The 20,479-nt window shown below is 39.4% G+C and overlaps 3 protein-coding genes across 5 annotated transcripts in view; 2 read left to right on the top strand and 1 right to left on the bottom strand.

The window, feature by feature from the left end:
• The window catches only part of LOC126396804 (AP-1 complex subunit sigma-2), a 37,937-nt gene extending 34,977 nt beyond the window's left edge, over positions 1 to 2,960 (top strand). Inside the window, exon 5 of the mRNA XM_050055122.1 lies at positions 1,237 to 2,960. Coding sequence (XP_049911079.1) covers positions 1,237 to 1,254 — 18 coding nt within the window. The 3' untranslated portion in view covers positions 1,255 to 2,960. The remainder of the gene's footprint in view (positions 1 to 1,236) is intronic.
• Positions 2,961 to 3,111: 151 nt separating this feature from the next.
• LOC126396800 (synapse-associated protein 1-like) lies at positions 3,112 to 8,278 on the bottom strand. The gene is made up of 9 exons (XM_050055112.1): positions 7,920 to 8,278; positions 6,999 to 7,117; positions 6,848 to 6,914; positions 6,675 to 6,748; positions 6,447 to 6,586; positions 6,152 to 6,303; positions 4,442 to 4,497; positions 4,187 to 4,331; positions 3,112 to 4,098 (listed from the first exon to the last, which is right to left on the bottom strand). Exons 1-9 carry the CDS (start codon positions 8,125 to 8,127, stop codon positions 3,962 to 3,964), a joined length of 1,098 nt encoding a protein of 365 aa, XP_049911069.1. The 5' UTR covers positions 8,128 to 8,278; the 3' UTR covers positions 3,112 to 3,961.
• A 1,900-nt stretch (positions 8,279 to 10,178) lies between these two features.
• Positions 10,179 to 20,479, top strand: part of shroom2a (shroom family member 2a) — a 60,396-nt gene continuing 50,095 nt past the window's right edge. Inside the window, exons 1-2 of one of the 3 annotated variants that reach the window (XM_050055099.1) lie at positions 10,179 to 10,444; positions 12,933 to 13,146. In XM_050055099.1, coding sequence (XP_049911056.1) covers positions 12,940 to 13,146 — 207 coding nt within the window. In that variant the 5' untranslated portion in view covers positions 10,179 to 10,444; positions 12,933 to 12,939. Of the gene's footprint in view, positions 10,445 to 12,932; positions 13,147 to 15,863; positions 16,171 to 20,479 lie in introns of those variants that run through there. The other 2 variants (XM_050055101.1, XM_050055104.1) reach the window with 2 other exon arrangements.

Consider the following 20,479-nt stretch of genomic DNA (forward strand, 5'->3'; position numbering starts at 1 on the left):
TTGTGTTTACGTGCAGAGGATACATTGTGTAGTTTGCTGTTGTGGTGTCGGAGGTGGATAAAAGAGGAGGAAGGTCATGTTTTCCTGTCAAGTTCAGCAATAAAGATACAATACTCCAGCTGTGCCGTCACAGACCGCTTGTTTCCTTTCATTCATTCTCCACTCGTCACTCGATGACTGTTTTAGTGATGAAAAAGTGAATGTGTCTCAGACATTTACTCAGATGTGTAAAAGTCAGCTCAGTGTGTATCAGAGAAAGGCTTTCAAAAAGATTCACTCTGGTTTGATATGATTATGCTTCATATTTCCTGGTCACTCACTGACACTTTTTTATGCTTCTGCACCAGCGAGGACGGAGGCATTATGTTTTTGGGTTGTTTGTCAGTCCGTCCGTCTCTCCCATTCTTATGAACGCAGTATCTCATGAACACCGTCAGGGAATTTCTTCAAATTTGGCACAAATGTCCGCTTAGACTCATCGTTGAACTGATTAGATTTTGGTGCCCAGTGGTCAAAGGTCAGGCTCATCGTAACCTTGCATCTGTCTCATTTTTGTAAACAGGACATCTCAAGAACACCGTATGGCACAAACATCCACTTGGATTCAATGATGATGTCGGAGCCAGAATGTGTATTCAAGTCGTATTATTTGTTGAGGCTACACATGTTCTTTTGATCACTTTCATTTCCAGTAGGAATTGACACAATTGTGGGTGTGGTTTCACATTAGAGGGAGAGTTTTTGGCTCCGTTATTTTCTGATGACCGTAATCATAATCACGTAATATTTCATCTCATTTTGCTTTAGTAATCCCAGTTGTTTGTTAAATAAACCACCATAAACGCATCTTTGGACTGCAGTATGGACTTCTTTGAACGAGCCACAGATAAGAGCCTACATTGCTACAGATGAACTCATTAAATTTTGGTGGTCAAAGGTCAAGGTCACCATGACCTTGCATCTGTCTCATTCCTGTGAACACGATATCTAAAGCCCGGCTAACACTGTGCGACTCTGGGCTGTCCCGGACGAAAGATGACCAGCGTGAAATCTTTGGTGTTTGCTCTAAAACAGTGGTCCTATACATCGCACAGTGAGGGAGGTTCAAGGATGGCTGTTGTCATAGTCTCGCGATCAAGGCAGCTTGGGATAAAATTCTGACAGTGTCATAAATATGGGATGACAATTTCTCAGTGTGACTGTCAATATGACCTATATCTTCTCACCAACCAATAGAAATGCAGCATGAAGTGACGCACTGGCGCTAAACCCAAACAAACAGACAGACGGATAGCAGCTCGCCATGGAGGCAAAATGGGCTAAAAGAAATGTGTGGGATTCCAGCAAAGAAGAAAACCTTGTGGAGTTATGGCAGCAGAGGCACTGTCTGCCTGATGTGTCCTCCAGCTCTGACCATGATCGCGTCAAGGAGGACGAAACATGGAAGGAAATAGCGGCGGAGTTGCAGCTGCCAGGTGAGACACCTAGTGAGCTACGTTACAGTTTTATATATGTCAGATGCAGCGTTGTATTAAAAAAACAACTTAATAAGCTCACATGTATTAGCATAAGAAAAAGTCAACACGTTTCAGACAGTAATAAATGAAGTTTTAATGAAAATGTAACACTACACTGAGGTCTGCATATACAGTAAATATAGACATTAAACACACCGTGGGTTTTGGTTTATTTTCCTGAATGAATTCTGGTGTAAACACAAAGCTTGTGTGAGCTGACGTCTCCTCAGTCTGCATTATATCAGCCTCTACAGTACATGAGAGCATGTGGAGACAATGCATCTGATCACATACAAATATATATGTTCAGTCATACATGTTGTTATTATTTAGAAAAAATACACAGGTATGACGCACACTGTGTTTTACATTTTACACCATAATGTACTTTTAACAGGCTTCAAAAAGTTGTTTCAAATAGGCAGTTGCTTATTAGCAAACATTATAGCATCATTTCCATTTACAAAAAAACAGTTGGCTCAGTCATAGGATAGAAAATATACTGGTAACATCTGGAAGTGAAATATCATATTTTAATAGATTAAATATGCAAAAATGCATCTTTAAAGCGAGACTATGTAGCTTTTGACAGCTCATTCTTCTACCAAAACTAACAGTTAAAGGGGACGTGTTATGCTTTGCTGTATTTTATGATATATATATAATGTCATAGTGCCAGGTGTACGTAATAAACATGGCATAAGTTTCAAACAATGAGGTAAATGTATGTAAAATTAGCCCTGTAAGCAAAGACCTCAGGTTCAGACTGTTCTGAATACTCAACGCACCCGACTGCAAGCGTTTACATCACATGTTGTTAATTTCTCCCCGATTGCAGACCATATTCGTGCTGGAACATTTCCGGTTGTGTTTAGAAGCTTTTATTTGTGATTTTTCATAATAGAAAGTTTAGCTAAACTCTGTTACAATTTCTCCCCGGCTGCAATGACGATGCAGACACGCTGAGGTTATTTGAATTGTGCTACAACACAACGTTGTAGTGAATAAATATGAGGCCAAACAGAGCAATAATCCACTTTATACATTTGCTATATATTCATGACGTGATTCACCCTATAAGTAACAAGATGTCAAGATTACTCTCACCCTAACCTTAACAGCCTCTCTTTTAACCTAGCACTTCATTGCTAGCTAAAAGCTAATTTAGCATTTTCTTGAGGGCTTCCACTTTGGGACTGAAGGGAGCTCATCGTGGACTCATGGTGGCAGCTATATCTACTTGTTAAGGCTGCGGAAGACCTGTTAACACTGACCAATCAGAGCAGACTGGGCTTTTTCGGGAGGGGGCCTTAAAGAGACAGGCACTACAACAAAGCAAATGTTTAAGCACAGACAGTAGGAGGAAAATAAAGTGTTTTTTGAGCATTAAAACATGTAAACCGTAGGGGTGGGAATCACCAGAGGATCGACGATTTTGAATATGTTTCAATATATTGAGTATTGGGGTAAATTATATTGTAATATATTGTGATTTATCAACCATGAATTATGTCCCCAAAGGAAAACCTTGTCAACATCTGTCTTCTCTTATAGGATAAAGTTTTCAGTCAGTTCATTCAGTCATTTTTTTGCAGCAGCAACATGTATGTAGTGAAGTGACAAAGCATGATCAGCAGCTGATTATGTTATTCTAGCAGGATACCTACATTTTAAGTTGTATTTGTAATATTAATAATCTATATAATAAAAAAATTGATTCTTGGCACTATGTGACAATATGATATTGCCACACAAAAGTATCACGATACTATGCTATATAGATTTTCCCCCACCTCTAGTAAACACGTTTTAGTAGAAACCCAAAAGACAAGTATGAACGTGAACATGAGCATAACAGGTCCGGTTTATATTCAATTAACAAATGGACAGTTTCAATAAACTCACTGGTTTTGGTGCTACAGCTTGGTACTCAAATCTAGTTTGACCATTAGCTTATGGTGGCTAATGTTAGCTACTGGAAGCAAACTTCAGGCAGATATTACTGTGCAAGAGACACCGCTGAGTCAGTATGCTGATATTGTGACTCCTCTCTACTCTACATTTACCATTATCCTGTAATTACCACTCGAGTCAACAATGGCCACTGTCATTACTGTGTTTCATAGTCTCGCTTTAGTTCCCGAGGCCAAGTCTGAGGCAAAGTTTCAGCCCTCTGTGGAGGTGTACCTCAGTATCACATTATGAACTTGAGATGTGGGACAGTATCTCTTCTTTACAATACTAAATATTTATTCATAAAACTTTCAGGCCACAGAAATAGTACAGTGAACTGTTAGACGTTCAGTGGTGTTTCTGCATCTTGAGAGTTCTTAGAGGACAGATACAGCGATGAATCATCCCGCTGGGAGCATTAAATCTGTAATCATGAGCTGTTTCTGACCTTAAAATGTGTCCTTCACACACTTAAGGCTGGTGGAGCTCGTCTAAGTGCTCTTACTGTCCTCCATTAGCATCTCTTCAATCTCCCTGTCCCAGTTGTCATCACGGTTCTCATTATCAGCCAACACGTCGTACTCCTGAAGCTCCTCCTGCAGCTCTCTCTCCCAGTCAGGAGTCTCCTCTGAAAAACACAATGAGTGAGTCACATGTTGAACTCTGACAAACGAAATGACAACCCAGCTCAACAACAACAACAAAAAAAAACGTACCCTGATGAGTGCTTTTTTGTCCCTTCTTGTCCAGCACCAGCTGTTCCATCTCTTTGCGTAGGTCGTCCTCATTTATCTTGCACGAGTCAAAAGCATCACTCACGAATTCAGACACAGGCGGGCTGGTGGAGATCTCCTCGTCTTCCTTTCAGAGCAGGAACAAAAAGAGGTCACACTCTCGCCACACTCATTTTAGTCCACACTCTTATTTTTGGGGGGGCGTTTTATTTTATTCTTTGAAAAGAGGCAGCTTACCTCCCTGGACTTTGGTTTGGTGCTGCAGACAGCAGGAGTTTTCCGTTTAACTACATCTGCAAAAGAAAAGGTTCTGACATTACCTCTTAAGAATATTATACAAAAAGGTCCTATTCATGCTTTAAAAATAACAAGAACATTGCACACTAATCTATAATATTTTTCTGACTGCTGCAGGAGCTGTATACAACATTCAAACCATTGATATAGCAGCAAACCACTGTTTGCTATGGAAAGATACAGTGGAGTGACAGTTTCCTGAGAATGAAGTCACTCTAACTCTGCGTGTTTTTTTAATCCGAGCTTCTTTAGTGCTGTCATAGAGTTAGCGCTGTTATCTGCTAGATTCAGGCTTGGCCACCTACATGCTGAAAACCGTGTGCAGACGACTCATATGCTCTAAATTTTCCATAAAGCCCCGTTAAAGGGGAACGCCACCTAAATTAATTACTCCAGTATGTTATTTCAATGGCCGAGGGACGCTGAATTAATACTGGTGAACATGAGCAACACTCTCTAAAAGCCAGACACCAGATGATGTCATAGAGTATAAAGTCTGGAGCTGCTCCATAGACACTAGCCCTTTTTAGGACGCATTCACACTGGCGCTATTTAATTATTATATACTTTATTAATCCCCGATGGGAAATTCTAATTCTTTTTTTTTTTTTTTTTTTTTTGGTCCGCTTGAAAACGAACCCTGGTCCACTTCCACAGATAGTTTGGTTCGTTTGGAGTGGTGTGAACGCTCATTCGAACTCTGGTGCGGACCAAACAAACAAACCCTGGTCCGCTTGAAAACTGGGGGTCTCAGTTCACTTGCAAGTGGTCAGTGGTCGTCGGACAATACCGCCCCCAAATGAGCAGCTGTTGTAACTGTGACATTGTCCAGGCGGTTTGGTCCTCTTTAAAAAGTGCAGTGTAAAAGTCAACCAAACCAAATGAAGGTGTGAAATTTTTCTGCATTCCCCAACCAATCGAACCGAGTCCCCCGGACTATCCCTGGTGTGAATTCGCCCTAAGAAGCTCCTGGGCCTCATTGTTTTCCTAATTTGCTGACATTTACTGTACAGCTGCTGCTGCTCTTCTTCTTTGAGTTAGCTGCTGACTACTATCAGCTACCTTTTGAATCTCTGGCGATGGGTCGCACACATAACATGTCTTCAAAGCATCACACCCATGCCAGCAATGATCCCGCCCTGCAGGCTATCCTGTTTGGACAGACGCCGTTTCAGGCGCTGTTAGTACCCCTGCTGCTGCCTTAGAGGCGAGACAACTCTGCCCCCCCCCCCATTCTGCGATTATACCTATTATACAGAACGGCGAGGCGGCACAATGGCCTGATTTTGTGGACCCACAGACTGTTTGTTTTCCTTTTTAATACCCAAATCATTTTTATTCTATTAGTGTTCTCAGTCTGAAACAGAAAATGTTCCCATATACTCGGAACATTTTCCTGGCTGCTCTCTGTGTCATCTGTCACACCTTTTACAATTCATTGTCTGTGGAGCAGCTCCAGACTTTACACACTATGACATGACAAACATGAGTTTTAGCTCTCTATTTTTTGGATTTGGGGGAGTGTTGTTCATGTTTACTAATATTGTTGGATTGTCTAAGACCATAGGAATTAAATGTAGGAATTTTGTAAATGGCCATGGTTTCTTTTTCAGATTAAAACTAGGCGCTACACTACAATGTAGACGATACCCTTTTGATGAACAGTGTCGGGAGCGGTGCCAGTTTTCTCCCCGTCTCTCTTCTCAGCCGCCTGTTGTGCTGCGAGAGCTGTGAGCTGAGCTGACTGTTTTATCAAGGACACACGGTAGAAGTAATTCTTCCAGAAGACTTCTTCTTTCACCCTAAAAAGAACGACAAAGAGGAACAGGCTGTCAGCTCTGTGCTGTAATATAATATTTTTGTTTTTAATAAAGCACACTCTTATGCAGGGATGTACATGATGAGAACGCATTAAAAAGTATTATTCGAGTGTCACAACACTGACTGTTTGGGGACCAGATGGAAGCGCATCTTCCGAAGGAGCTCGTCTTCTTCCAACATCACCATGGCGACTGGATACATTTGCTCAAAGTCAAAGTGAAATTGCACCCCAGCGGGAGGATCTCGCAAAAAATTCCTTTTGTCCTGTCGACAAACGAGGCAATAAACTGAAGTGACACTTTACTCTGAATTATATTGATGCACAATTGAACTATTTTTCTGTGATACTCACAGCTGAGAGAGCCAAAATCTGCTGCTGTATGGTGTCCTCTTCATTATAACCAACCCATGGTGGCACAGCAGCACCTAGAGACAATGCCTGTAGTTACTGTACTGTCATATAATACACTTAAATACCACACATAGACACTTAATGCGTAAATTAACACACGTTTCAGTACTTACTAGATGTTTTAGATTTTTTCTCCTGAACAAATTTTTCCTGTTCTTTCTGGAATTCACCCAGAATGGTCTGAGGAGGAAAAACACATTATTCTTTAGAACAAAGTAGGAGGTGAAAAACTTAAAATTAAGATGGAAGCTGATGTTTATCTACCTTATCAATAATTCCATTGATCTTTCCCTCCTCCACACTTTTCTTCAGGGTTTGTGCTGTTTCGACGACGGACTCGGACAGTTTCTTTGAGGCACTGCTGGCGAAATTATAAATGTAACCTGCAATAAAACAAATAAAACATACATTACTGGGGTTATACGGATACTGCTACAGCAAAACGACAACACACCTTCAGCAAAGTCTAATATTTCAACTACAAATAGGGCCTATCCTGTTACGCTGCAACATCTCCATTTTTCATGGTTCTTTTTGCATTATATAAGAACAATGACGTGTTTAATTGTGTCCTTATGAGTGGACTGGTTGATATTGGTCTATAGATCTCAGTCGCCCTTAGCTCTGTGAGTGATCCAGATTATCTAGCTGATCTTCTACACATAAACAGATTTTTTTTAACTATATGCAATATGTTTTTACATATTTTTTTGCAATGGAAACAATTTTCTCCATAATATAGCCTTACAGGGTGGAACTTAAAGAGTATGGCAAACAAATTAACATCATGAAACATCGAGTTCATTAAAAAACAATGATGTCTCCCTGAAAATGGTCTTGCTGGAATTGTAGCCTTTTTCTTTTGAAGGTAAGAAACTACAAACTAACAGGGTGGAAAATTACTTAAGTTAGAAAAGAAGCTGATTCCTTTGCACTGGATAAACTAAAATAAAACACATGTACCAAATGTCGTTGAGAAAAAGTCAAACACAGTATTTGATTGTGCATTATTCTGTGTTTATGCGACAAAGAAGACCTTAATCTAAGATACAATGTCATACATGTGTTATAAACAGTTTAAAGAATAGTATGAGGAAGTAATTCATGGAGACATTATTGTTGTTGCACAGCAGGAATATGTCAGCACCATGAAGTCCACTACTTCATAAAGTTTATCAAACTTACCACTGAAGCCTTTAGCTTTCTGGAGAAGCTGAGGCTGTTCATCACCTTCTTTACCAGCACTTATCGGCTCACTTTCTGCAGTCACAACAGTCGGTTTGTTTATGTCCTGATTCTCGTCTTCATTAACATCAACAACAGAGTCGTCTTCTTCTTTAACGGGGCCATTTTCGTTTTCTATCCCGAGCCAGGCTCCCCATTTCCGAAACATACTTTAAACTGTTTGTCAATTAACTTATAATAAGCTCTTTAACATGCTCTAATGGTCGATTACTGTGTTATATGTCGACTTTCCTGACAGTTTGAAACTAACTTCGGAGTGCTGCTGAAGCTGTTGACGTTTCACTGTTCAACCACTTCCGCGAATTGGTTAAGTTTGTCCCTGAAGTGCACCTGTACCCCAATAGGTTGTTATGGAAACGTACGCTAAGTTAAGAGTTAGCTAAGTAGCTAAATAGCGGTTAGCTATCTGTTACACTTTAAAAAGTAATGTCATAATATTAAAGTTTCAGCTTTGGGGTTAATGTGAGTTTATATCTGTACGTATAAAGGAAAACACACTGCTCGTCCATCACTGTAGTTTGTATCAGACGCCACACAGGAACGGACTACAACAAACAGTAAGTACTACAAAAATAATATTATTGCTGAGAGCCTGTCCTCCATTCGGATTGTGGAAACGGGCAGGTCAGTAACACTGCAGCACACTCACTGGACACAGCCTGTTATAACTTCTTCCCTCTGGTGGGCGCTACAGAGCTCTGAACACCAGAACAGTTTCCTTTCACAGGCAGTAGTTTAATTAAATTTGCAGTAACTTGCTGGTAGTTCAACTAAATTCATGTTTGGATAGTGAATTAAATAGTTAAATCATGTTTTTCCTTCTGTTTTTTGTGTGTGTAGATAACTACTACAAACAATTTGGGACCATAAAAGGAAAGGACTGATTGTTTATTCTTATTTTACCATTGCTTTTCTACTGTAACTGAACCCCCTTTGACCACAAGTAGTGGTTATTGGTATTTATAAACAAATGTTCCAAGAATTTATTGCATTCTATTTTGCAGGTGTGCCTGGCTATAAGAGTAATCCTGCTCGGTGCAATATCCCAACCTGTTTTTTGTAGACAGATGTTTGACTGATGGATATTATCTAAAAAATCCAAACTGACATTCCTGCACTTTCCCATGAGTAGTGATGTTTTTTTTCCCTATGGTATGTACACTAAGAGCAACACAAATGAAATCTTTTGTATGTGCACACAGACGTGGCCATTAAAGGTTTAGTTTAGCTTAATTATTTTTAGTTTAGTTTAGTTTAATTAGTTTAGTTTAGTTTAATTAGTTTATTTTAGTTTAATTAGCTTAATTTAGTTTAATTATTTTAGTTTAGTTTAATTAGTTTGGCTTATTTAGTTTAGTTAGTTTAGTTTAATTATTTTATTTTAATTTAATTAGTTTAATTTAGTTTAATTATTTTAGTTTAGCTTAGCCTAGTTTAGCCTAGCCTAGCTTAGTTTAGTTACATTTAATTAGTTTAGTGTAGTTTAGCTTCGCTTAGCCTAGCTTAGTTTAGTTAAGTTTAATACGTTTAGTTTAATTACTTTAATTTAGTTTGATTAATTTAGTTTAGTTTAGTTTAGTTTAGCTTAGCCAAGCTTAGTTTAGTTTAATTAGTTTAGTTTAGTTTAGCTAAGCTTAGCCTTGCTTTGTTCAGTTTAGTTTAATTAGTTTTATTTAGTTTAGTTTAATTCATTTAGTTTAGTTTAATTAGTTTAGTTCAGTTTTATTTAGTTTAGTAGTAATTCATTTAGCTTAGTTTATTGACGAAGGGAAAGTGCAAATTAATAAATACACATGGTATAAAAATGCCAGAATTAGCCAAAATGCTATTTTTTATTAGTAACAAAGAAAGAAACAGAACAAAACCACACAAAAAGAAAACAGGGCGTACACTTTAAAAGACTGAACAAATAAACAAGAAATAATTTTAACGTGATTCATAAGTCACAAGAATGTAATGGTCATCAAATGTGTGGTCCAGTGCCAAAAACCTAAGGGAAAATTGGAGCAATATAAAATACCATTTCAAAAGCACTGAGACAGCAGTGTCATATTCCCATATAGATCAACTTCTTCAGAGGGAGCTGTGACGTTACCGCCTGTCCGCCGGCAGGTGGCGGTGTTGCGCTGTACTGTCTCCACTTGTTATCCCTGTTGTCCTGGATGGAGCTGCTGCTACGTTAGCTTAGCTAATTTAAACTCTCCTGAGTGTGTCAGTGTGTCGGTGTCGGTTTGTTATCATGAAGTAGGACACGGACTGAACTACAGCGGCTAAAACTGTGGAAACCTTCAGTTTAAACTCCCTGAAACCGTCCGAAGAACTACCGGAGTATAAAAAGTGATTCCTTTGGACAGTAACCGGGTCGTAAAAGATGAAGTATGTGTAACGTAAACCTGGGATATAGCTGCGTGCCACACCGACCGAGCTTTCGTGTTCACCGGTTTATCCAGAAGTTGAGTTCCCAGGTAAGGTCAGCCTTTAAAAACATGTGTTTATAACGTTTTTCTAGAAAGGTTTGAACACCACAGAGTCAAGTATTTAATTTAATATCAAAGTGTTTGTTTCAGACGAAGACTCGGTCACCTTTTTAAAGGAGCACGTCTGTTTAACTCTGCTCGGTGTTGGTTATTTGTTGGTGCAGACGAACATGGTTTCCATTGTGCTGCTCGACATTGTTAGTGTTTAATTCTCTCACACATAAGAGCATTAAGTTTAAGTCAGCCTGTCTGCAGTGTATGACAACAGGTGTTTACGCAGCCGTACAGATTTTCTAACTTAGTGACACCAGGATGAGTTTATACCACAGAGACTGAGGCAAACAGCTTTCATAACAAGCAATGTTATTATATTAACATCCACACGGTCATATTGTGTCTTTAAGAAGAATTCCTTATAAAGTACTTAAGTTTATTCTAAGACAGTGTGGTCATTATAACCATGAAGGTCAGAAATCTATGTTAAAATGAACTTACATCTTAGATATGATACCTTTTAACCTAATTAACTTGAATAAAATTTGCCTTGATGTTTAAGCAGAGTAATCAAGTGACCAAAACTACTATATTAATGCTGAATTCTTATAATAAGAGGCATTTGTGTTGAAATAGTATCAAATTAATGCTGTAAAGAATATTTAAAACGTTTAATGTTTAGGGGAGAGCTACTATTCTATCTTTATCCTTATTTAAATGTCCCAAAAATCCAATACAATGACATCCTACATTTAGATTCCTACCAAAATAAAGGCACATTCAGTGATATTATTGTAGTGCCTCATTGTGATAGTTTGATGTTTGTTTCAGATGCTGCCATGTTTGTATATTAACCTTTGTGTGCACTGACATGCTTTGATCACTTTCCTTTTGTCTTCTAACCCATTGCAATAACAGACATTATTGTCAGTTAAATCCTACACCATGTAAACAGACAAAAGGCCAGTAAGTAATAGGCCGTTAAAGTCAGCACCCGACTCAGTGTTTTAAGATGCAGTTGGTCAAAATTAAAACTTTTGTTTTGATCAAATTAATATGAACAGTTCTGTAAAGTTTTTTTATCTTAATTATTACAACACATTTGTGTTTTAAAGTAAAGTAGTTTATAGACTGTAAAGAGATCAGACTTAAATGTTTTAAAATTAATTTCTATTTCATGTAATGTAAAACGTTCACAGGGAAGTTGTATTATGTCATGTATCAAACAGATTGACAATGATACAGCAATCTATTATCTAATGTATTATTGACCAATCATAACAGATACTATTTTTAAAGATGGGAATCACAGGAAGCTCCAACAAACGATGTTAGCATGCCTTTTAAGTCACATTACAATATTATTGCAATTTTAAATGTATTGCGATAACATATGTTGCGATATATTTATTACCTTTTTGTAACTACAAATTATGTAAGAAAACTTAATCAAAATGTATCTAGTAGACTGAAAAGGTAATTAATTTCATTATGCTAGTTGGCTACTATAAGCTTAATTTGTATTTAAAATAGTTTACACAATAAAAAATCTTGGTGTCCATCTATCGATATATTATTGCCATGCAAAGTATTGATATCCTATGCTATATCGACCCCCCCCCCCCCCCCCCCCCCCATCATAATGATTATGATTATTTTTTGGGTTAGACATGGGTCAGTGAAAGTGCTTGAATTCATATATTTTGTTCAAGACTAGAAATAGTAGTTCTTTTGATGTTGTCTGCCATAACTTTCTTTTTAATTGTTATCTGTGAGCTTCTGTGGAGCCTGCTCTCAGTTTTATAACAGTAATTAACCTTTATTCGTGTCTCAAACTATGCTGTGTTGGACCCTTGAATTTGAGGGAATGGGGCCTTGAAAGTTGTTGATAAATCATTTTATTTGATATTTAAAGTCAGCTGTACAAAAACATGTATTAAAAATTAATAGAGAATATTTACAGTTGAACATTTTCTCCAGCCACGATTCTCCAGCCACGTGCAAATGCTCAGTTAGCTTTAGATTGTAGAACAGTCAGTTGTGTTTTCAGGTCACGCTCAGGTTCAGGAGGGCTTAAAAGATCAGTGGTGTGACGGTTGGCCAGACCGTGCTGAGCTGTGAAAGTGATCAGTAAAATCTCAGTCTTTTCTGGAATTGACCGTCATTGAGTGTAACAACGCCAAAATGGGGGTAATATTGTCTTATTCTTTAGCACCAGGGAAGATCTGTAGCCGTAGACTTCTGCTCTTGCCAGGCTGTGACAGTAGATTTCAGAGAGAGAGTTACAGCGAGGTGTCATCAGCATAAAACTGGAGCAGCACATGTTTACAGATTATGTGCTTGACGGTATTTTATGGTTCACCATTGGGCCTGAGATTGAGCCTTTTTAAATACAGTGCCATTTGGTCAACAGTAATGTGCTTACTATCATTTTGTGTCTGAACATGTTTTCATGCTTTCCTTTGTTTCTTTACTGTTACAGCAGTACCATGGATGCTGAGGGATATAAACATGATGCACACTATACAGAAGCAGAGAGCCGTTGGCATGTGAGGCAGAGATCGGAGGATCTGGATCAGAGGAGCAGAGATGGTGATGGCTATAAGCTGGTGGATGTATTTCTGTCAGGAGGAGCACCATGGGGATTTACACTCAGAGGAGGACTGGAGCATCGAGAACCTCTGCTCATCACCAAGGTAAATACGACAAAAGACTCTTTTAATTCAGATACAACTGAGAGTTGAGGGAGCATTTGCAAGGTTGCTGGTGGGAATGCCTTTTTACTCACTCTTTAAGGCTGTGTCAAAATCTTATCATTTTCTTATCACATGAACTTCAATCACACTTTCAACGTCACTCAAGAAAGTGTTGATTTCATGATGACTCTTATGGTTGACTCCATAAGAAAACTGGGGGTCTTGAAGTTTGGTTCAGCCCAAGTCTCTTGCTTCTCCCTAACTGTGACAAAACAGACATGACTGTGAGGTCTATTACATACGTAGGCTCCTAGCGACAGTGGCAGCAGATGCTGTGCCTCTGATTTAAAGAACCGTAGCCCCAGTTCGAGCCTCTCCTACAGAGCTCTTGGTGATGTTAGCATAAATACCCCTGAATGGTGCCGACGGACAAACTATGACATACATGAGCAAAAAATTTTCTCTGCAGTGGCAGTAAACATAACACACAGCACATGAGCTATATTCAGAACATAATGAGATACTTAGAACTGACAAACAGAAATGTTAACTGTGATAAACACTCTGTCCGTCAGTGTAAAACTGCATCAACATCAGTTAGTGTCAGTGCCCATGTTTTCCACCTACTTTTGAAGTCTCAGATGAATGCCTTCCTAATTTTCAATATCTTTTACTTTACAATACAGTATGCCAAACAAATCATGATTTCAGATCAATTCCATGGATCCATTATCATGATGGCAAAGGTGATGATGTATTACAGAAGTTAAATATTACTCTCTGCATATGTGTTCGTACTTTGACTTTTATCAGTTTTGTCCCAGAACAGTTAAAATGATGATTTGCCGTCAGCTAATGAAACACACAGTACTGACTGTTCTGATAACTGGCACATCACTGCTGACATGACAAACATGTTGCTGTAAATTTTTTCTTGTCTGGTGCTACAGAATAAAATTAGACGTAGAGAAGGAGAGGCGAAATATATAACAGTCACTGGGTGGATTACAGTGAAAGTAAGTACAGACATTGGCTCCTTTTCCACCAACATTTCCAGGAACTTTTATTTCCAGGTATTTATTTACCTGGGTAAAAGAATTCCTGGTAATCTGTGTGGTTTGCGTTTCCACCGCACCTCAAAGTTCTGGAAAATGTATTCAAATCGGGCTGATGACAGATGGGGGAGTGGTAAAAGAAACCGCACAACACCTCCACTCCAGTAGGTGGCGGTAAGAAGAAGCTGAAGGCCAAACAAGCACGATGACGCCATAATCAGCGACCGACAAGCCTGCATCATCATTTGTGCGACACAATACGCCAGGACGGAGGATGCTCAAGTTTTTTTGTTGTGATTTACCTTTGTTCCACTGGTTTACTGCCTCCTGTGTATCTTGGCACATGGCCTCAAGGAACAAGGTCGCCGAGTCCTTTGTTAATGTAGTGCCACAATATGCCGGTCTGTGGCCCAGTGTGGCGTCGAGCTGGTCATGCCACTTGTTAGTACGGCGGTCGGAACCACCGCGACTGTTGTGGTCCGTCAGCTTCATATAATCTTGCTTGAGTTTTTCAACTTTTCACGAATTTGTGTCGGCGTGTGCCCTATATTTAGCTCAGCCAGCTTGTCGGCTATTCTTCCATAGACTCGGTCGTTTCGAGTTGCCGACTCGAAGTCCCGCTGAATTTCTTCCTTGGCAAATACGCTCAAAAGAGCCTGGACCTCATCGTCCATCCGTAATTTCAATGGAAACACGCTGTTTTTTTTTGTTTGTTTGTTTTTTTTCAAAATCCCGGGTAAATGATAAAAGTACCTGTGGTGGAAAAGTAAGTAAAGTAAAGTGTAAACTTGTTGTTGTGACCACCACAGAAGGCCTGCCTTTCAAATCATCCTAATTAGACAATAGGAAAAAAGCTTAGATGATGTGGTACACTTTTCCACTCTGAGTTTTTCCAAGTCGAGGGGTTCAGTGCACAGAAACACGAGGCACATCGCAACACAAAAACTGTGAGCAAAAACCTTCATTCTCATTAAAAAACAGTTACAAAAAGCCGCCTCCAGCTGCTAAAATGCTTTCTGTGTGATCAGGGCCTAAATCTGCCAAAAAACAGACGATAAGGGCTGACAAGGGCCGACTAGTGCCAGAGGTGCAGGACACACTGCAAAAACTAGGGCAACAGACGTTCACTGACGGCCCGACATTAACCAGTAGCCGACTGTCGGCTTGGTGCATCAGGGCCTTTAGACTTTCTTCAGTGCAGTAACTCATCTTCGAAATTCATACATGTATTCAGACATGTAGCTGCTCTATGGAGAGAGTGTTAACTGTCTCCTTTCAGGTGTGATCCGTGCAGTCTTGTGTCAAAGCTGTGTTCATTTGGACAAATATAAAAAATATAATATAAAAAATAAATAAATAAATAAACATTCAACAGACGTGCACTGTAGCGTTCATTCTTGTACTCCATGACTTTGTTAAATGTGTGTTACGAGCCACAGTATGCATACAGTGAGAAGATTACCCAAACACAGAGCAGCCCAATCAGCTCTGAAATCACACTGTAACCTCACTCCTCTGTTGACTGTGTAATGATTGACTACAGAAGACCTTGCTAGTTAATTTGACGTGGTAAAATACCAGCACCTGTTTGTCAGGAGCTGCGTGCCTGCTTGATTTTCATCCGTTGTTTCTGTATTGACCCAAAAGAGGTCCAAAGTCCAACTCGGATGGACGAAACTCAGGATCTCAGGCACCACACGGGCTCAGAGCGATACAGCCAGGACCGCCTTCACCCCATTACTGTAGGTTTTACAAGCATGTAATTCAAATGACAAGAATTCTGACCATTTTAATTCTTTAAGCTGGAAGATTAAATGTCGAGGTCACACTGGTGAATTGTGTGGAGTGAACCAGTTGGACTGCAGTCTGCGGTTTGATATTGACAGCATTTCATTGGTAATGTTTGGTCACTGAACGCCACATCCTTACTTCGCCGACCAGCGAAAAGTGGACCTGTTTGCATCTGATGGTGAGATGTTAATTCTCAGAACTTTTTGAGAACTTTTCACCTTTATTATAAGGTATTTTAGATATTTTTTTTCAGAGTCTTCCTGGCCGAGTTTGCTGTCACGTAGGCCACAATGTGTGTCTTATTAGATCTCACCTGAACGTTGGCTTTCTCATATTTTCGTGCTGGGTCGAATTTCAGTTCGGAGGGTAGCTTGTGGTACCAGGAGCAGGGGAGGAATGTAGGAGCTTTGTTTGATTTTCTAAATGTAGTGAATTATCTGTGACAGCCTGAAGCCCGTTGGAATGGCACGATGGGATGAATTAAGTGAGGATTAGTGATTTGTGCTCCTTCGGAGTGGCTCTTAGATTATGGCCATTGATTTACAAAGGTATATGTAGAGTTACTTGTGTTATCTAATTAAAGTAAACCTACTGTTTCCCTCATTAAATAATAACCTTATCTGCGTAATGCTGAAAGAAATGTTTGAGGCCTCCCCAACATTTGTCTGTCTAATGGTAGATATAATATTCGTGTGAGTCTGTATGTACAACCTGATGCAATTTGTTTTTTATTCGCCCAGTGTTTTTAGAGGATGATTTCAGTTAAACATATGGTCAGCTGTTCTTGCACTCATATGTGCTCTACATCCTGTTTTTGTGAGTGCTGTTTTCTGTCCTGCCTGAACAGGACCACATGGATGCAGGAGCTGAAATCTGCTCCCAATGGTTAAAAGCATATGACCATTTTGTATTTCACAGTAAAACACTGTATTTGCTCTGTTCACCTGAAGAAAAATGTATGAACATAGTGTCATAGACAAGTCAGGCGACTTAAAAATGTTCAGATCAGTTCTGCCTCCCATTGTGTCCTGCTCAACTATGTAACACAGCTGTGTTAGGTTTCCTACAGCGACCTCAGCCACAGACCATTTTACTGTCTGTCAGATTACACATCTCTTTAGTAATCCTAAATGCCCACTTGGCATTAAGCATGTCACAATATCAGAAATGTAGTAGTCGATACCAATACCAGTGAAATTCTGCTATTCTCAATACTCAATACCACGGTAAAAATACAAAAACAAAACAACTCCCATGTTCGTTAACACACACTCCTTTATTAAAACATTTAAATTAGTTAATTAAATGTTATTATTAATCTCTGATGATCCACCTCTAATGCCAAGAACTAGTCTGCGTGGATTAATAAGATTTTGCGAGTGAAGAAACTTAAATTATTTGTATATAGCCGACAGTATGTTAACTTCAGCACTTGAACATGTTGATGTGAAAGCTGGTCTTTGTGGTAGGCTGTTTGTCCTGCCCCTCCTCCACGGTGATTGGACGGCTGGGTGACGCTGATGAGTGCGGCGTTTTACCCCAAGTTGAACATTTGTCAACGCTCAGCAATCAGGAAAAAAATGCCAAACGTGCGGTGCTCAGTGCCTGGTTACGGTGCTGATGTTCGCAGCATAGTGAAAACCAGCAGCATTCCCATTGCAAAGAATTTTGAAAAATACATTTACTTAAGGAGAGGTCTATGGAGGGGGGTAACATAATGAAATAGAGGGAACTTTCAAAAAAAAGAAAAACGGCAAAAAGTTTATTTAAAACACAAACGGGACCAAACGACAAACGAGCTCCAAAAGGGAACCGGATCGCCTGTAGCAGGGAAACACAAACATAAAGAACATATTAATCACAGCCAACCAAATATCACAGCATTAAGCCAAACTTTTACTTGTTACCCACGTCTTAATGTCACAACTCTGTCACAGCCTCTTGGCCCTCTGGCACTGGCAATACTCCTCCTGCATTCATTTATACCCTCCCTGATGAGGAATGATGGAGATCAGCTGCACGCTGAAAAAAGTAAGGGAAAAACACAAAACAAAGGGCAGGCCCAAAACACACAGGCACGTAACACAAGGAAACTAAAAAAAATAGGAAGGTTTATTACGTCAGTGACAGCGTTTGAATTTTGTATTGGTGCCACTTTGATTGATGTTAGATGTGTAACAGTTCACGAAAGTCACGTTTCGGTTCGATACGATACAGTGGTGTCACGGTTTGGTACCTTTTCGATACAACAAAAAAGTAGAAATGCCAGAGAAATTGTCATGATTTTTAAGAACTTTTAAATGTAAAAATAATTCGGGCTTTTGTGTTTTTTGTACAAAGCAGGAATTACAGTCCGGCTGAAATGGGCTCGTTTACGTCTGGGTAAAGTTAAATCAGTGATTTTGTACTAAGCACGTTATACGAGTTAGAAAGTACTTGTTGAAAATGTGAAAAGACTGTGAACTGTGTGGTGTGAATTGTGGAGTTAGACCATTTAACTGTTTTTTACCATTTCTGTGTCTTAGTGTATAAAACCTACGTTACTACTGACATTAAAGTGTATCAGTGTTGCTTCAGTCATCTACACAAGCTAAGCAGCCGTCACTGATGTACCTTTCAGTCTTTGCGGCAGAATCAGCAGCCTGGCCTGTCGGCAGTTACTGCTCATTACGGTGGTTGTGTGTTTTGTGCTAACATTAGCTGCTACTAGCTGCTGAACGAGAGACTAGCCACGCAGCAGCTCTCGTCTCCTGGCTCGGGGGGTTGGTTCTGGTTTGGCGGTGGGAGGAGCAGACAGCATGTTGCTGTTACATCCTGTTGGCTGCCTTGTTGGGTGCAGTGACGCTAAGAACTTTATATTAAACACAGATCAAGCTGTATCTTTTGTTTCAGTTCAATGAATAGTTCGTTTGGTAATGCGTACTGAACCGAAAGCCTCGTATCGAACAATTCAGTACAAATATGTATGTTGCACACCCCTCATTGATGTTAATATGGTGGGCATGGCAAATCCTGCTGTAATCAATCATATCTGTGCTGATTTCACCTTGACTGAAAAATGCTTCCACAAAATAAAAAGGCACACGTTGTGATGTTGACTGATGTTTTTATCTTTAGTTTCCTTGGCTTTCTTCGTCCTTTTGCATTTAATGATAGGCTAGAAACACTTGTATATGCAGCCCCATCAGGCTGGAGAGAGTTGCATCCCTGGTACCTTCACATTTTCAGAATTTTGGCATCGACGTGGTACTGAAGTATGGGTTCTTGCAACATCCCTTCTTGGCATTGATGTTTTTGCCTTTATTACAACTTATCATTATTTTCATGTCTTTCTGTTTTAGTACTCATAGTGAACACTGAGTACTCTGTTTGGTTTTGGCAGGTATGTCTGAAACACAGTGTTGAAGAGGGAGTGCATTTATTATTCCTTTGGCTGTTCTTCCCTTGTGCGTTCTCTCCAATTGCTGAAATGAGAGATGATAAAAAAAGGGCACACAGTTTGATGAGAGGTTTAGAGTATTGGTTAAAAAAATCCTGGAACTAATTAAAATTCTTAACATTCCTCTCATAGCTCAGGTTATGCTCAAGGTCTTCACGGACTTAAAGTCCTTAGTCTTGATAAACTTATATAATCCTGTTTTACACAACACAGCTGGGCATGTACCTCATACATATATCCCCTGCACCAGGATCACATTTTATATGGAAGAAAATATTGTTGGCTCTTAAAGACACAGTGCCAGACATACTGCAAAAATGTCTCTGTTCTTACACGCTGGGATAAATCACCTGCAGGTAAACAGGTTTTACCAATTATTGAATCCTTTGTGTGACAACATTGTGGGCTCGATTTGAATGTTTTAGAATTGCTCAACCTCCGGGGCAAAGATGATTCATAGAGAAAAGGATTATGGCTCATGAAAGGGGAAAAAGAAGCACATAGTTTTCTATTTGTGGAAGTCAGGTGTGTGGAGGAAGGAATATGGAAAGATTATTGATCAGTGTTCATGTGGTTCTTTGTTAGTTAAATCAATTTGCACATTCATTTGTGATGTTGACAGGTTAGTTAAACTTTTCACCGCACAGTCAAACAACTTAATTTGCTTTGCCAGTGTCTCTAAATAGATGCCTGTGCGCACTCAAATGACGCACCAACATGCATGCAGCGTTGGCACATGTGATGTCATCTGGGTTAGTTCTGACTGTAACAGCAATTTTAAGATATCACAATGCAGCAAATATTAAACATGCATTTATTCTGTTGTGGTGCATGTTTTGATGGTTGCTGTCCCTATTTTTTACTGTTAAAAGGTGGACGCCACTGATGGCAACCAAAGGCCAAGAATTGATAGCCAATTCCTCAAAATGGTTGCTAATTTTGCCAACCTTGCAACTGTAAAGTTGAGTCCCCCATGATTATTTTTAATGCTAGCTGTAGCTAACTTGCTCACATTGACATGCTGATGTTTATCAGGTTTAAGTTGCAC

This window comes from Epinephelus moara, chromosome 10 (assembly GCF_006386435.1).
Source record: "Epinephelus moara isolate mb chromosome 10, YSFRI_EMoa_1.0, whole genome shotgun sequence".
Taxonomy (NCBI): Eukaryota; Metazoa; Chordata; class Actinopteri; order Perciformes; family Serranidae; genus Epinephelus; species Epinephelus moara.

What these genes read in the sequence shown, in the direction of transcription:
- LOC126396800 (XM_050055112.1), bottom strand. Translation starts at nt 8,127, where the DNA reads ATGTTTCGGAAATGGGGAGCCTGGCTCGGGATAGAAAACGAAAATGGC. An exon ending in TCAATGGAATTATTGATAAG is followed by an intron (nt 6,915 to 6,998) that starts GTAGATAAACAT and finishes TTTCCTCCTCAG; the next exon opens with ACCATTCTGGGTGAATTCCA. An exon ending in AGATTTTGGCTCTCTCAGCT is followed by an intron (nt 6,587 to 6,674) that starts GTGAGTATCACA and finishes GTTTGTCGACAG; the next exon opens with GACAAAAGGAATTTTTTGCG.